General features: G+C 34.0%; 1 protein-coding gene across 1 annotated transcript in view; it reads right to left on the bottom strand.

Moving 5' to 3' along the window:
* LOC109103547 (signal-induced proliferation-associated 1-like protein 2) overlaps positions 1-18,145 on the bottom strand; it is a 95,552-nt gene that overhangs the window by 69,151 nt on the left and 8,256 nt on the right. The window contains exons 2-4 of the mRNA XM_042769530.1: positions 11,138-12,909; positions 6,508-6,641; positions 4,955-5,143 (exon numbers count right to left, since the gene is read on the bottom strand). Coding sequence (XP_042625464.1) covers positions 4,955-5,143; positions 6,508-6,641; positions 11,138-12,527 — 1,713 coding nt within the window. The 5' untranslated portion in view covers positions 12,528-12,909. The remainder of the gene's footprint in view (positions 1-4,954; positions 5,144-6,507; positions 6,642-11,137; positions 12,910-18,145) is intronic.

Genomic DNA, 18,145 nt, shown 5'->3' with positions numbered 1-18,145 from the left:
CAGACTTAAAGTAAAAAATTATTAAATGCCCATGAGAAGGATGCAATACTAATGCAACATAAGAATTTGCAAAGTTAAGGACAGCGAAATGCTCACTGAGGCAGCAGGGTCAGAAAAAAAAGGTGGAGAAGAAAAGAGACACGTTAACTGCAAAATAATTAAGAATTAAGATGAAGAATTATGTGTGAAACTACCAGAAACCCTTCAGTCCTCAGTGCCACTAACCTCCAGAAGACAAGGTGTCAGGTTCTCAGACACTCTGCTTGGGTAAAAAGTCCTAAACAATGACCCTCACTTAATAAGAATAACATGCTGAAGTGTTGTGAAATACATGAAGAATGATTTTTATAGGCTTTATGGACAGATACGTTGAGAGTGACTCTTGAAGGACCAGCATCACATCCTCTTGCACCACTCTTTCAAGAACTGATCTTCCAGAATCTGGCAGTAAGTTTTGGGAGATCATTTTTAGTCCATCTTTGCATATGGCATTATTTTAAATATTGGTTTACAAGAGTTATTTTTTACTTTTCATATTGCATTCTTTAAAATAATATTCAATTACAAGAGATAGAAGCTATTTTATACTTTACACATGACAATATTTAAAATTAATTTTGTTTGCAAGAGATGCTGGTTATGTTGTATTTTTAACATGGCAATATTCATTTATTTTGTTTGCAAAAATTGCAAGTAATTTATTTTTATTTCTTTTTTTTTGTAGGAAACATGCTTTTTACATTAAACATGAAATGTGACTTTTCATAAGATGCTTTCATTTCAAGCAATGTGTGCTTTGATTTCAAATGTTCAAAATATTCAATAAATAGCCTTCAATAATGTTTTAATCACAAAGATAAGAAATGCACTCTTTCATTAGAAAAAATAAATCCCACCTTTCATAGTTGAGTATGTTTACAGTTCAAACCTTTTCAATGAACTACGAGGGCAAAAAAAAAAAAAAAAAACCTTCATTTAATCAAGATTTTGATTTTAGGTCACATTGTCCAGCCTTAATCTCTTATTTCCGAGCCTGAAATCTTTGGCACACTTTCTATTGTATCTTGACAAATTAATCAAACATACAGCAGAGAGGATAAAGATTATGAAACACATTTTTCTGTCAGTTGCTAACCGAGAGCTCTACACAAACCCAGATAAGTCTCCCAATGACACGAAACGTCACAAGACAGAAGAAGCACAGGATCGTGATGGAGGGACAGAGAGCCGAGTGCTTTACATAACATGACATCACTGCTCCCATCAGCCCTCGGGGCAGGAATGACTTCTTCTGAAGCATCAGCAAACATGCGGTCATCATACAGTCATTTATTACCCGTACAGCTCTGAACGTTACACTGCAGAAATCAGCATGTGCCATAAACAGTGAGCAATCTCTTTTACAGCATGACCACTTCCGGAAGTATTTTCCCATGCATTCTCTTTAATTCGTCCATAAAGAGTTCGGAGCACTGAACCAAACCAACCAGCTCTGAGATGCAAAAAGGTGTTTGAAAAAAAGCTAAAAGAATGATGCATTGCAAATACCAATCTTTTCAGAAATGTGCAATATACAAATGTGCTTTTAAAATACAGATTAAATATTAAATATATTAAATAGTTATATATAATAAGCACATAATGTAGGAAAAGAATGAAATATATTTAAATATTAAACAGGTAGTTTAATCTTTTTTTAACTACATATAGGCTACTGTATATATAGTTAAAAATAGTTCATTAAAAATAAAACTAAAATATAAAAAATATATAATAATCTAATCTAAATATAAAAATATATAATCTAATATAATTATTTAAAAAAATATTAACTAAAAATATAAAAAATATTAATATTAAATAAAATGTAAAAATCATTATATTAAAAAAAGTGCAATGAAATGTTTTTTTATTTATTTAGATAAAATATTAAATATAAATAGCTATAGTAAATATTCTACACACTAAATATTACATATAATATTTTAATATTAAAATATAAAAATGATACAATTTGCTGAATATTTTTATGTAGTTAATTACTATTCAAATATATATTTTATATTATTACGTATACTGAATATTATACATTACAATATTGCAATTTCAAAAAAAATATATTATAATTATCATAATGTTGTATATTGTATATTATATATTATATTTATATTATATATTAAATATTGACAATATAGTATAAAAGATTTTTTTTTTTTTCCGTTTAACTTCAGATGTCATGGCATGCCTTAAAATGCTGCAAAAGTTGGATGAAAAATCTAATGAGATCTTCACTTCCAGAACCCTACTGCTGCATTTAGCTGCAGAAGTCTTGTTTCTGCTAAGCCTCCACTGATTCTGTCGTCCCATGAGGAATCACGGTCACACACGAGTATACGAGAAAAAAGGGACGGGAAATGGAATGAAAGGCTTCACTTCTCATTATCTGTCAGCATCGAGTGAGCAGCAGACTCTCCCGCAGCAGCCCGAGGCGAGGCGATACGGTTGGCGCTCTTTTGTACGCGCGGGTGGCAGACTGGGGGGCATTAGCACATTATGTGACATAGGTGTTGTTTTTCACACCTGCTTCCCCAGAGGCGGCAGAGACCCCCGTTCATCTCCACACAGCCCTTCCTTAAAGGTGAAGCCTGTCATTTTAGTGCCACTACAAAATCGCAAAATAACTAGATACAAATTCTGCAGGAAATTGGAGTGGTTTGTGCCAAAAATAACGTACAGGAGTTTCCTGTTTGACTGACTCAGATGGGATCCCACACAGGGTCTACACTAACACACGACTCTTTTGGGACGAACCCTTACACGCTTCTGCAGAGAAACATGAAACTGAGATCAATAAAGTGCATTTCATGAGGTAATGGAATGTTATTTTTTCTGTTTTCGTCTCTTATGTGAGACTAAACACCCTGGGGACTGTTCTTACAACGTCTGATTTCGACAATAATAAAAAAAATTCACAGTACATTCACAGTCTGACATTCATATCACAGGGAAACACTAAGACATAGTGTTCGAAAGTTTGGGGTTGGTAAGTTTTTTTTTATGTTTTTGAAAGAAGTCTCTTATGCTCAGTAATGCTGCATTAATTTGATTAAAAAATACAGTTAAAACAGTAAAATTGTGATATAATATTACAATTCAAAAAAAGTGTTTTCTATGTGAATATATGTTAAAATATTATTTATTCCTGTGATGCGCAGCTGTATTTTCAGCATCATTACTGCAGTCTTCAGTGTCACATGATCTTCAGAAATCATTCTAATATGATGATTTGCTGCTCGATAAACATTTCTGATTATTATCAATGTTGAAAACAGTTGTGCTGCACAATATTTTTGTGGAAACCGTGATAGATTTTATTTTTCAGGTTTCTTTGATGAACAGAACATTCAAAAGAACAGCATTTGAAATATAATTCTTTTGTAACATTATAATGTCTTTACTGTCACTTTTGATCAATTTAATGCATCATTGCTAAACAAAAGTATAAATTTCTTTCAAAAAAAAAAAAAAGAATATACAGTAACCAGACAAAAAGAAATGACTGGGCTTTCCATTCATATGACACAAGGTCTACATTTAGCTCTCTTCAAGAAACACTTCTCTTTAAAGACAATAATGAAGCATTACTGAGAGGGAGGGAACGGAACGTCTCTATGTATGAAATAAAATGTAATTCTGGCTATATGCCAACCTCATTCACACTTCCACTCAAAGCTGGGAAATCAATGGGTGGCTGGAGCTGTTATTGATCGACCCTGACTTTCTGTACTCTTGGCTTGCAGATATATTTGGATTGAGAGAAACGGTTACTTCACTTATTCTTCAGGCATCTTTACACAGCGAGTTAAGGCTGCTTAAAATGCAGCCTAAAGATGCAACGCTGCATTAAACCCAGACTAGATGATGCCCGTTCTGACCAACAAACATATACAGTATATCAAAACATATGTTAAAAAAAAGTTAAAATGTTCAATAATCAGTCAATTAAAAACCCATATTGATTGAGCACACTCCCTGAACATTACAACAATAAATGTTGCTGGTTGTTATAAAACATCAGCAAAAGCACTTTAATAAAAGACACCATGCATAATCGTGAAATGATTTAGTGCAAGTACAACAATGGCAAAGGCTGCAATTTCATTAAATAAATACATGCTCCCTGCGGTTTTTCATCAAAATAAAAGTTTGATGGTTAAACATTGGAAAATGAGGAAATTACAGTAAGACAGCTATAAATATTAGTATTTTATTTTACAGTTATAATGTGAATTTTTTTAAATACTCTTTTTATTTTACAGTGAAATATTACAATACCAATATTTATTATTTATTATTTTAGTTTGTATTGATTATTATTATTATCATTATTATTATTATTGTTGTTGTTATTAATAATAATAATAATAATAATTAATGTATGCTCTCTGCGGTTTAATGTTAGAAAATGAGGAAATTAAAATATTTGTATTTTACATATAATAATAATAATAATTATTATTATTATATTATATTATTATTTTACAGTGAAATATAACAATATTAATATTTCTTATTTTATTAATTGTAATTTTATTTAATATGATTAGTAGTAGCATTAGTAGTATAGTATTAGAAGTAGTAGCAATAATAATACTAATAATGTATTTTTATTGATTTTATGATCTTATCTTTAATGATTTTATTGATTTTATTTTTTTTTTTTAATTATTTTTATTATTATTTTTTTTATTTTTTATTATTTTTTTTATATATTCTGGTAATTCTGTTCAGATTTTGAGTATTTAGAGTTATTTTGAATTGTTTTAAATTGCATTTTCATTAAATTTATTTTTTTTTTGAAATTTTTATTTGGATTTTCATATTTTGATTTTCTAATTTGTGTATTGCGATATCGTTTACTCATCCAATCGTATGTGAGTGCTATAATACACACCCCCTGCTCGTCCAGTTTGAGGAGCTGCTCTGGGACTCTGGGTGAGTTGATGGCCAGTCGGAGACACTGGATGTTCAGCTCAGGAACCACGTACTCCAGCACCTCCTTCAGCGGGAGACCGCGGGCCGTCCCATGCCTCGCCGTGGAAGGCACAGCATCCTCCAGAATCGCCCCGCGCAGGGTAGTTAACTGAGAGAAAGAGAGAGCAGAGCTGTTAGTACCTCTGTACACATGCATTAAACAGCAAGGAGATTTTGCTGCCTCAAACTACCAAAATCACATGACAAGGCAGTGGATTTTTACTAGTCTGGTCAATATATCAAATGAGTGTTTAACCTCAAGTACTAAATCCTGTCAGTCTATGAGAAAACTCAATACTTTCAATAAAAAAATACACAAGTTAAAAATCTGGAAGGAAGAAATCGAGTCTCTGCCCTTTTATCTGCACTTTCACTAATAAAAAGTAAAAGCCTTTTATGCTGAATGCTGAGATGAAGCACTAGCATCTCTTTAAAGGCTCATTCTGAGGTTTTGATTCATGCGAGTATCTAGGCTTAATAATTCAGTTTAATTGTGAACGAGTGCCATCAGAAGCTAAAGATCAAAGCCTGAGGTTTAATGCATTTGATAAGAGAGAGGAACTGATGCAGACAATATCTGCATTTACTGTCCTCAATAATTATTATAATAATAATAATAATAATAATAAGAGAGGAATTGTTGCAGTTTATATTAGAATTTAGTGTAATTATTTATTTTTATGATAATTAATTTCATTATTTTTTATTAAAATTAAATTTCATTAAAAATCAAATATTATTCTTACAATTATTCTACAATTATTATTATTCATAATTTAGAAAATTAAGTTTATTTAAGGACCATTATGATTTTTGCATTGTGACATTATTTTCATGACAATTATGATAATCATTCCAAACAAGTAAATATTTCACCTCATGAAAAGGAATCAAGGTAATTTATTAAGTTAAATTTATTTTCATTAATTAAATGTCATTAAAGATAATCCATCCTAAATGAATGAATGAATGAATGAATAAATAAATAAATATAATTTAGTAAGTTTATTTTATTTCAGTTAAAATTTATGTTTTTTTATTGTTTAAGTTTATATATTTTTTGTATATTTTCATTATTTGGACAGCACAAATACAATTATTAGCAGTGGATTTCTCCTGGGGATGATCAATTTTTACTATATTTATATTTTTAACATAAATAACAGTAACTATATTTATATTTTAACATAACATAGGAAAGAGGGAGAGTTTTACCTCCTAATATTACTTAAATGTTTAATATTAGCTAAAACTTAAATTGATTTAAATGTGGAACTATTTCCATGTTCATTTATTAATTTATTCTTTACATCTAAAACAACTTTTAAAAGTTACTACAATTAGAGATGTAAATAAATTTATTTTAAAACGAATTAATTACATAACAGGCTAATTAATCAAATTAAATAATTAATTACAAATACTTGTGTACATCAGTATTTGTTGAGTAACTGATGTGCACTCATCGAGTACCTGACTCGTCCTGAAGGTGATGCGATAGTTATACTGCCCTGCCTCCTTGTCTTTCCCATCATCCAGCTTTTCTCTCCGTACGCTGATGGCCACCGGACCCAAGTGTTCATCCACGCCGAAGTAGTTCTGGTGCTCTGAGGGTTAACAACAGGAGAGATATGAGGTCAGGTTCAAGAAGGACAGATAACACTTTCCAAGAATATCCTACAGAGTGAGTGAGAGAAGTGGACAGGAAGAGCCTGACAGGAAGTGGGCTATTTCAGCTCCACAGTAGGGCCATTGACAGCCGCTCTAGTGCTGTTTATCTGAGAGGTCACGCTGAGGAGATACGCACAGGACAGACACGAGACTCTATATCTGTAATGGACTACAGACCAAGAGAAGCAGAGCTTTGTCTGTCATACTGGCTTCATACTTTGATGATTAAATGAAAATGATTCATGCTTATCGATTCCTGACGTAATTTTTCCACAAAACTTCTTCAATGTAAATTATATTTGTTTTTTGTATGGGTTGAATGTTGAGTCTGTAGTGTGTAAAGTAATAAATATTTTTAATTTTTTGAAAACTATATATTATATTTTGCATTTAAAAAAAATGACATTTAATTTAGAACCAATTATTAGGATCAGCCATTGCAACAACAACAAGGTTTTTTTTTTTTTTTTTTTTAGTAAAATATGACATGGTCTAGTAGATAGGTTTCTTTATATTCATCCAAAATAATAATAATAAATCATCATCAAAATGATCATTTAGAAACTAAGCTTATTTTAGGACCATTAAGATTTTTGCATTGTGACATTATTTTAATTACAATTGATAATCTGTTCCATACAAATAAATTAATAAATTATTTAATTTGATAGTAACTTAATTTTAAATACTTTATAAATTATTTTCTGTTTTGATGTTGGAATAAAATATGACATGCTCTTGATATGCTTCATGCAATGAAATGAAAAAAATAAAATGAATAAAAATTAATAATAATAATTCTGCGTTATAATGGAAAAAAGTTAAATGTCCTTCTAGTTATCTGTAATGTCAACATGGCAATGATGTAGTCTGTTTCAGAGCACATCTCACAGACACATTTGTGTCATATATGAACCATAATCTCTGATTTCACTGCACCATAGGGGTCCGCCAGAGATTAACAACAGAAATAAAACCCACAACAGACGAAGCTTAACCTCTTTCTTCTTGATATCCTTTTCAGTAAGCCCCTTTAGAGACAAACATGCATTTGGACCAAAATTATGCAACATGATGGACACTGTGTACTATAGCATGACATGGAGGAAAATATAAGGATAATGATGCAAAACTCAAATATGTGGGATAACAACAGCAAAAAATTAAAAACAAATTAACAGGGATGGAGCAGCTCACTTAATGTGAATGAAAAGCAAACACAACCTAATATAAAGTTATGATAGCATTGATACATTGATAATAATCAGAAATGTTTCTTGAGCAGCAAATCAGCATTTTAGAATGATTTCTGAAGATCATGTGACACTGAAGACTGGAGTAATGATGCTGAAAATTCAGCTTTGATCACAGAAATAAATTACATTTTTACAATATATTCCAATACAAAACAGTTATTTTAAATTGTAATAATATTTTACAATTTTGACTGTTTTTTTAATCAGATAAACACAGCCTCGGAGAGCATAAGATACCTTTTTCAAAAACATTTAAAAAAAAAACCTTCTGACCAGTAGTGTACATGTATTGATTTAGCAGTCTTTTTAACTAAAAAGATTTATAAATGAGGAGAAACACAAATATAAGATATATGAAAGATTTAAAGATAGTTTTACCATGGCAACAAGTCAAAAACACAAACATTAATTTTGCAACGTGACATTTTGACAAGATATTCAACAAAACAAAAAGTTAAATGATGAGATTTTCAAACTGGATTTCGAATTTGAGCCAAAAGGAAAAGTCATTTCAGAAGTGGTTTCAACCTGGTAGACCACCTTGGACCGGAAACAAACCAGTAAACATTTTCAAAAAAACACTATGACCACCTTAAACTGTTTGACCTAATAAAAAGACAAAGCGTGAAATGTAACTAGACACATCAGTTTGTGTCACCAATGGGAAGCAGTGAGCTGAGCCATGATTCTTAACAAGATGAAGTATCAATAACAGTCATGCATTAATGCAGACTTTCAGTGGGCATGTCATGTCTTGCATCCCCGATCATGCAGCATCTTGGTCACGGACAGAGGAAAACGGGAGAGGAAGTTAATGGAATCAGTACTTCTCCCTAAGTGATAAAAGCATCATGGAAAGCAAGGTGTGAAAGGGGATAGTGGCTCTCGGGAGAGACATGTTGACAGGTCTGTCCTTTCCATGTCCCTCTAGAGACGATGATGGGGTGATGATCAGCTATGAAAGGTTAAATGGACTCTGACTGTTAGTTTGAAGTCGGGAATGTCAGACTGTCAAAATAAAATCAGTTTCTGTATTAAATAATTTAAAACCAACATTCATCTTAAAGTAATTTATGCATTCAAGTTATGCATTCTATTTAATTAAATTTAAAGTTATGCATTCAAGTTATGAATTAAATGCACAGTTATGAATTCAAGTTATGTATTCCATTTAATTTGATATAAAGTTATGCATTCAATTTAAAGTTGCACATTCCATTTAATTAAATTTAGTTACGCTTTCAAGTAATGCATTGCATTTAATGTATTTTTTTTATTTAATTTGGTATTTATTTATTTATTTAGTTGTTATTTATTTTTGTTTTTATTGAAGTTATATTTATTTAAATTGAAGTTATGCATTCAATTTCATTCAATTTTATATATTCAAGTTATGCATTCAGTTTAAAGTTCTGCATTAAATTACAATTGAATTATAATTGAAAAACAAATGCTAAAGCTCCTTTTTAAATCTGCCATTTGCCAATATTTTAGTTATTCTTCGCTGCAATAGCCACATTAAAAATTACTGTTAACTATTAGCTAGATATTAGAAAAGCTGCATTACCAACAAGAGTAGCCTAAGAATAAGTAAATAAATCAATATCTGGCTACTAGTTTTGAATGAACTAATAGCTCACGCGGCCAAATGGGTCAATTTTGATTTTCACACTGAAACTCCTTTCCTCTTTAAATGGCACTTAAAATAAATAGTTAAATGCAAAGGACTAATCAGTGTCAAATATAACCCTGCACAAATGAAGGAAATTGAGCTCTTCTCTATCTGCTGGATAGGTCTTTGGCGACACGGCACAGTGGATGATTATCTATTACCCAATAGAACGAGCTGGCTAACATGATTTATTGTCATTTGAGCTGAGCTGTAATTGGCTCATTCGCTATGGCTGGAAAGCCCGTGAACGTGCAGGACACAATCGTAGCTTTCACCCACAGGCTGCGGCTCATTATCCAGCTTAGTTAAAGGAAAGAAACAAATTTCTGCATGGCAAGAGTTGGAGCAGCTGTTTTCCAGAGCTTAGGAATGGGTAACACAATCCTGTCAGGACTATGCAGATGTGCAGACATGCAAAAAAAAAAAAGAGCAGTATGACAGACGCTGACACCTTCTCAGTCAAACACGGACAACATTGTGCAATATAAGTTGAGGTATCATTTGCTTGTTCCATTCCCAGACACACTGAGGTGTTTTAATGAAGAGCAGTGAGGAGGGGATCCCGTCTCGCCTCTCTATGCAACACGGCTCCTAAGAGGGGAACAGCTGCACCTCACCCTGTCTATTCTCACATGACAAATCACAGGCCAATGACAGGAGAACATTCTCACACCTCAATCCTTGCCACAAGTGTTTCTCCTTTCAAAATGTGTAACAAACCCCATGCTTTACAAAACCCACGATCCCTAAATCATCAGACCAACATCTAATACTTTCAATGCACACAATTTTAAATAATTTACACTGCAAAACAAATTATGTTTTCAGTTTCTAATTAGTATTTTGTTGTCATTTAGCAAAGTTCATCCCTGAAAATGTGGAAATTCTGCCATTTACTCTCCCTCATATGGAACACAAAAGAAGATAATTTGAAGAATGTTGGTAACCAATAAGCTGAGGGTAGCCATTGACTTTCAATATTTTCAATATTTTTTTCCATGCCATGGAAGTCAATGGCTACTGTGAAATGTTACCAACATTCCTCAAAATATCTTCTTTTGTGCTTAACAGAAGAAACAAACTCGTACAGGTTTGGAACACTGGTATGTTGAAGATCCTATCTATGAAAATACTAAGGGCCAGATTTACTAAATGGCAAATTAGTGTGAGATTGCAATCCCATAAAAGAGCAGATGGGAGTGGAAAGTTTTGTGGTTGATCTGAAAGGGAAACTCCTACGAATGCATATGCAAAAAACTCAGCCGCAAAAATAACTCTGTCCATGCCAGAGTTCCAAAAGCACCAACACAACCTTTGTTGACATCAGCTAAAGAGGAAAGATGCTTCAGAGGCCGAGCAAGATTGTAAACATTAACAATTTGGAATAACATACATTGATGAATCATCTTGAATAGAATCAGGAATGAAAGGTCAATTTAGTTTTCATGTTGAGCTTAACAAACAAGAATCAACCTTGTTTTTCATGGAGAATGACAAGGCTTACCTCTCCCATAGAAATATTTGTGGTAATAATACGCTCCCAGGTCGATGTGCTCGATGATGTACCGCTTGACCTTTTCCCGGTGGATTGGCTGGCTTTCTCGTGGCACCTCCAGTACAGACACGCCAGCGTTGGTACAGTGGGAGCTCAAGGAGGACTCGAACGAGCAGTTTTCTACTCCAGCACTGTAGGTGGCGTTGTTGGCCCTGGAAAGAGATATCTTCCTCTCCCCTTCTCCACCAATCTCATTGCGAAAATGCGGGCAACTTAGCACCAATCCATTGCTCTTCCCATCCCCCTCATCCGCATCCAGGTTCTCCTTGGGATTGAGGTCTTCCCGACTTCCTAGCGGTGATTCGAACATGGATGTAGGTCCAGTTGTATTCCCACCCACTTGTCCACCTCCTGGGACTTGGTACTGGGAAGCGGCAGAAGCTCCAGTGGTGGTGTTCTTCCTCTGGCTGAGGCTTAGGCGATTGGCCACCGCTTCGCTGATGTTAAAGAGAACACTCTGGACATCATAGTGAGCAAAGCACTTCTGGAAGCTGAGCGGCCGGCGGTCGTCCTGCTCAGTGGAGAGCCGCAGGCCGTCGTTCTCGCTCTTAATAGTCCTCAACTTCCTGAAAAGCGACGTCTCGGATGATTCCGACTTGAGACGATGCATAAAGGACTTCTCTCTTTCCCGGCTGTAGATGAGGGAGCTGTCCACGTAGTCGTAGCCAGAGATGCGGACGATCTCACCGCGGGCTATTTGTGCAGCAGTCTGCAAGCTTGGGGAGAGGGTTGTGTCATAGCGAAGGAGCTCTGGGAAGCCGGCAGGTGGGGCGCTGCGATGGTCCAAGTTGTCAATCCGATAGCCTCGCAACATAGTAAAGAACCCATCATTCCCAAGACCCTGCCGGTCAATCGAGGATGTGCTGCCGTACTCCCGATGCAACGAGGCGCCAGTGTTGGGGTTGACAGCGTTCTGGTCCATTATGTCCTCCGCATCGATGTCGCTGATGGTCACATCACTGTTACTCCGTTGGCGAATGGGATGGAGTCCCTTCAATGGAGATCGACTCAAAAGGTCACTCAGGGAATATTTTGTATCCGAATAATCAGGCTCCAATGGTGCTTCACCCAAATCCGTGATCTCCCCACTCTGGTCCGGCTGTCCGTTCTGAAAGGCCGTAATGACGGTCTCGTAGTTGGGTCCGCCTCGGCTTTCCCAACCTTCCTTTTTCGGGGGCCAGTCCGTCACCCTGGCCCGCACCCCCATTTTAGGCATAGCAGGCGTCCCATTCGTTTTGCCACCCCCTTCCAGCTTGCCCTTCATGTTGCCCACTGGATGTCCCATACTCCCATTCAATGCTTTCAGCTTCCTGCTAAACAATTCCTCAGATGACTGCATGACGTTAGAGGAGGCCTCAAGCAACGGAAGGTTCGTTTTAACGCCGATACTCACGGCTCGAGCTCATATCCTGCTTGCAGCTGCTTGGGAAAGCGAGAAATCAAGTCCCCTTATCGGTTACATTGTCATAGGTCACCCATTTGAGTCCCAGGCCAGCTATCTCAACTAGTTCCAGAGTCGTCCTAGAGGGAGTCAGCCCACATAAAGGGCCGCCCCTTCACTCCAAGTCCATTTTTCTCCAGAAGTGACCGGTTTGATGAAAGACAGGCAGCATTTGGGTGTCACGGTTGGCTGGAGCTTCAAGGAGCAGAAGGGGTCAGTTGAAACAGCTCTCCTTTCACAGAGCTCAGCTAATTTAGGACGACAGCTGGAGGAGAGTGATCTGTTGGGAGCAAGGAGAAAAACAAAAGCACATTAAGGCATCTCACAGAGAATGGCAGAATATATTTATTCAGATACTCTTCCGGGATTTCAGAGAGAACAGCGGGATGCCTTTCTCACAACCTCCTTATGACCACTGAACAATTGAAGACTGTTAGATAAGTGGCAGGGTGCGTAAGGCGAAACAGGCCTGATGACTCCTTCAAGAAGGTCTCCTCACAAAGAGATCTTTCAGAAATGTTGCTTTCTTGCTTTCCAATGGCCAAATAGGGGTTCAAATCAGTCTTGTTAGCCATACAGAAAGACAAACCTAAGGGAATGTTCAGTGGTTTTCAAACTGGATTATGTATTAGGCAAGGAGAACATGCCACTTTCATGCCACAATTATTTGCACTGGAGTACTGGAGCCATCAATTGCAATGCATATATTACATGCACAACTATAAATGCATAGAGCATATATATATATATACATATATACTATATATATATATATACATATATATATATATATAGGCTATAATAATAATTTATATATACACACACACACACACACATATATAGACAAGGCTTAAAAGGTTCCCAGTACGGACTCCAGCATTTTAACTTCACTTCTGCTCGGCTGTGCAACTCACCATTTGTGGATTGGGAAGGTGGTTTTTATTGTTTATGTGTGTTTTTTTTGTGCCATATTCATGCATCCATATATATGTGCTATAAAGAATCATGTAACATGACCTGACATTGCTATGAGTCCACAAAAAAACCCTGCTAAATCCATTATATAGCTTGACCTACAATGTAAACGCTATGACCCTTTTCCTGAACTGAACCACTAATCTTCATTTAATTTTCACAACTCCTAAAAAAACACAATACATCCCATCTTCACTGCATTTGCCATATCCCATGGTTCAGTTTGTGATGTACTGTTCATATTTGCAGGACAAACAACATCTGGAGGGGCAAAGTGGGCCGCTTCAAGATAAGCTTAAATGTACATGCTGTTGTTTTAACACTAAATATAGAGATTACAAATAAACACTAAACACTAAATTGCATGGTTTGGTTTGGTTATTTTGTTTTGATTAGAGAAAATCTTTTTTTTGGACTGCAACTACAGGTTTGGCCAAAATTCACAGCTGGCATACAAAGAGAGTCTTTATTTTTTGCACAAGCACATTTTGAGATGACCTGCAACTACAGGTTTGTTTTTTTGGTAAAAAATTATTAAATTAAAGAGAGTCTTTATTTTTTATCTATTTGCATAATTCACAATATTTTTGCCCTGCTGAAAAAAATAAAAATAATATTATAATAAAGAATGATGAAAGCATAATGTGGTGGTGTGGTTTTTTTTGGTGGTCATGCATAGTCATTGATGGTTTGTTTGTTGGTTTAGTTTGGTTTTGTTTTGACCAATTTTTTAGTTGGTCAGGCAGGGAAACCAGATGACTAACCAGCTAAAACCAGCTTGGCCAGACTGGGAGACCAGCTAAAACAAGCTACTTCCTGTTTAAACCAGCTAAGACCAGCCAAGCAGCTTAGGCTGGTTTTAGCCATTTTTTTTTTTTGTTTTTTTTTGTTTTTTTCCAGCAGGGAGGAACACAAATTAATTTAAAAGACATTAAGAATAGACAAAAAAGTCTTTAGAAGTCAAAATATTGTTTTATTTCCATATAATTTAACAAACGCCTATCATAACTACAGAAACCCTCTTTGAAAACCTTAATGGCATCGTTTAGGTTCATCTCTAAGAAGAAATCATGGTCTCACATGTTAACTTGAAGAATGTCCAAAAACAGGCTAAAAATACATTTTTGTAAGCGAACTTTTCAATAATAAATTGTGCAATTTCTATGCTAATATGAGAACAGCTAAAATGAGAAACCGAGAACAGCTAATGTCATTTTCTGATTGCATTGGTTTACTCGCATTGACTTTTCCTAGACAGCTTCCCCTTGGACTGTCCTTCACAATGATACAAAAGAGCAGGATTTTGGATCCCAGTGCTGTAACCTAACTAACTGTTTTCGCATTGAAATGCAGCAGCAGCAAAAGTGCTTCCTGAAATAACAGGCTTTTCTAAAAGGATGAGCAAGGACAAAACAGAGGAGCTCTGATTACGTAATCCCTTTTCACATTGACACAATCATTAAGATACACACACACACACACACACACACACACACACACACACACACACACACACACACACACACACACACACACACACACACACACACACACACACACACACACACACACACACACACACAGCAGAAGGGTCACTGAGGAAAAACCCTGTCCTCAAAACATTCAAGGACTACTGAAGTGTGATTAAAAGTGTTTCCTTCAATATAATGAGACTCAGAATAAGCTGCTGAATTCCAATAGAAAGATTCTTCTCCAAAAGCTCTTTACAAATCTAAACGCCTAAATCCAAACGATGTTTTCACAGAGCAGTTCATCTAAGCAAACCACATGCTAAACCCTGCCAATGATTTCCAAAGGCTTTTTGTGAAGGCCTTGATGTTAAAACACTTTCTCCTGGCAATGTTAGTCATTTATTTAGATGATTATTTCGTAAGAAGTATTATAATGATGAAAAACACAGAGCAGTTATTCATAAAAGAGGTGATAATAATATGTTGTTATGGTGGGTTTCAAGATTAAGCTACAGTAAAATTCAGTCTAAAAATATGCTGTTGATTATTTCAGTGGTTGACAAAAATATTATTAGATTTTAATATTATACTAAAATGAATAAATAAATAAATGTTAATAATTACTAAGCTGTTAATTATTTTAATAGACAACAGACAAAAATTATATTTAAATATTAAAAATATTTAAAAAAAGTAATTATTGAAAGAAATAAAGAAAGAAAGAAAGAAAGAAAGAAAGAAAGAAAGAAAGAAAGAAAGAAAGAAAGAGTTAATTATGAACAAATTGATGATTATTTTAATATACAAAATTTTTTTTTTTATATTGTTTTCATTTTTTAATATTGTGAATGAATTAATGTTGTGTTTGGGTTTATGTTTGCAGTGATATTAAAATGATCTCAAATAAAAATAAGCTGTTAATTATTTTAATGTTTGACAAAAATTATTATATTTTAATATTGTACAAAAATAAATGCATGGATGAATGAATGAACAAATAAATAAAAGGTTAATTATTAACAAAAGCTGTTAATTATTTGAATGGCCGATACACAAAAAAAGTGTTTTAATATTGTACAAAAATTAATGAATAAATGGTGTTCATTTTTAACAACAAGCTGTTATTTTAATGACTGACATAAAATGTTTAATATTTTATCACTGTACATAAAAAATTACATGCATAAGTATTTGTTATTAACAATAAGCTGTTAATTATTTTAATAAAAATTATTATATTTTATTACTGTACATAAATACATGTTCATTATTAACAAAAAGCTGTTAATTATTTTAATTGTCGACATAAAAACTTATTATATTTTAATGTTGTACTAAAGTGAATGAATGAATAAAATGTATAATTAAAACAATTAATAAATGCATTATTAAATTACTAAATTAATTTAAAATAAAACATCAAAAACTAAAATTAACAGTTTTTTTTTTTTTTTTTTTGGCTACAACTGAATTAAGCCATCACAATATTATAAATGTATAGCATAAAAATGAATATTCATTTTGAGATTTGCTAAAGATTACATTTAACTATTATTAAATTATTAGCGTTTTAAAAAACTTAAATATTTAAACAATTAAATATTTAATGCTTGCTAATAAACATATATCAATCTTGACCGCTATTGAGATATTTATGTTAAAAAATATATATATAATAAAATTAATAAATAAATAATTTTACTAGCAATGCACAAAAATTAATATATTATGCATTACTAGTAAAATGTAAAAGAGAAGAAGAGGTTTATTTTTTTAAATCAAGATGCATCTTCATCAGATCGGATGGAGGTTGGAGGCTCGTTTAAACACAGAGAAACAGAGAGAGGAAACTCAAGCACAGAATAAACATCTGCCACACACACATACACTAGACATCACGGTGGTCCCTATCTAGAACACAGACAGTGATAAATGTTCTCCATCGTGTCTTTCTCTACAGGGGCCCCTGACTGCAGCACAACATCGTGGTCAGCAAAAAAACATCATCCCTACAACCCTTGACCTGTGCAGGGTTTGTTTTTCTGACTGGGCCTTCTGTGTGTGTGAAGGAAGCTAATGATGGGAGGTCTAACACACACACACACACACACACACACACACACACACACACACACACACACAAAGCTCAGCAGTCATTATCTTTGGTCAACCTCCAAGGCCAAAGAAATGAAATTGGGGAGGTGGAGGGGGAGGCTTCTGCGAGAATAATTATGGCAATGAACTCATTTTCTGTCGCTGGCTGGGCCGGTTTCGTGTCTTTGGTGCCGTTTCGCCAGGTCTTAAAATAATCTTTTGACACGGTGGCCTGATTAGAGGCTGCGGGAGTATTAATGTGCCGTCACCAGGAGAACCTGCTGCTGTCAGCCAGCTTTAAAATGACACGCCGCTGTCGTCTGCTTCAGACGAGATCGCTGGACCCAGAGGTAAACATTAGCACGTTGTTTGATACAAAAGTCTAACCTTATTTTATAGCTGCCATCATATAATGCACATTTAAAGCTGAAGTTATTTTTAGTTTAAAATAAATCACAATGTAGATATTTTGGCACTGTAGCAGAAAGTTGCGCATGGGCATAACTATTATTCTTCATTTTTTTGGTTTTATTTTTAATTGTAATTTTTACTATTCATCTTTAACTTAATCTTGTTTCTTTTATTGTTATATTTTTAGGTTTTTATTTCAATTTTAGTTTAAATTTTAGTCATTCTCTTATGACATTTTAATTAGGGATGCACTGAAATTTTATGGCATTTCAGCCCAGAATTTTCATTATGGTGCATCTCTAATTTTAATAGGTTTTTAATATATTTCTATTTACTTTTCATTTAATTTTATTTCAGTTTAATTTTATTAAGTCATTTTAGAATACTGCAACTTACTTTTAGTATATCAACTTAAACTCGTTTTTAATTTAGTCAGTTGCCAATTCAAATTTTTTCATAAAATATTTGTATTATATTTAATTTCAGCATTATTTCAGTTAAGAAAAAATATTTTTAATAGATTTAGTTTTAGTTTTAATAGAAACTTTTCAGTCCTTTATTGTG

The sequence above is a fragment of the Cyprinus carpio genome, chromosome A13 (assembly GCF_018340385.1).
Source record: "Cyprinus carpio isolate SPL01 chromosome A13, ASM1834038v1, whole genome shotgun sequence".
Lineage (NCBI taxonomy): Eukaryota > Metazoa > Chordata > Actinopteri > Cypriniformes > Cyprinidae > Cyprinus > Cyprinus carpio.
This window is presented reverse-complemented; position numbering and strand designations above follow the sequence as displayed.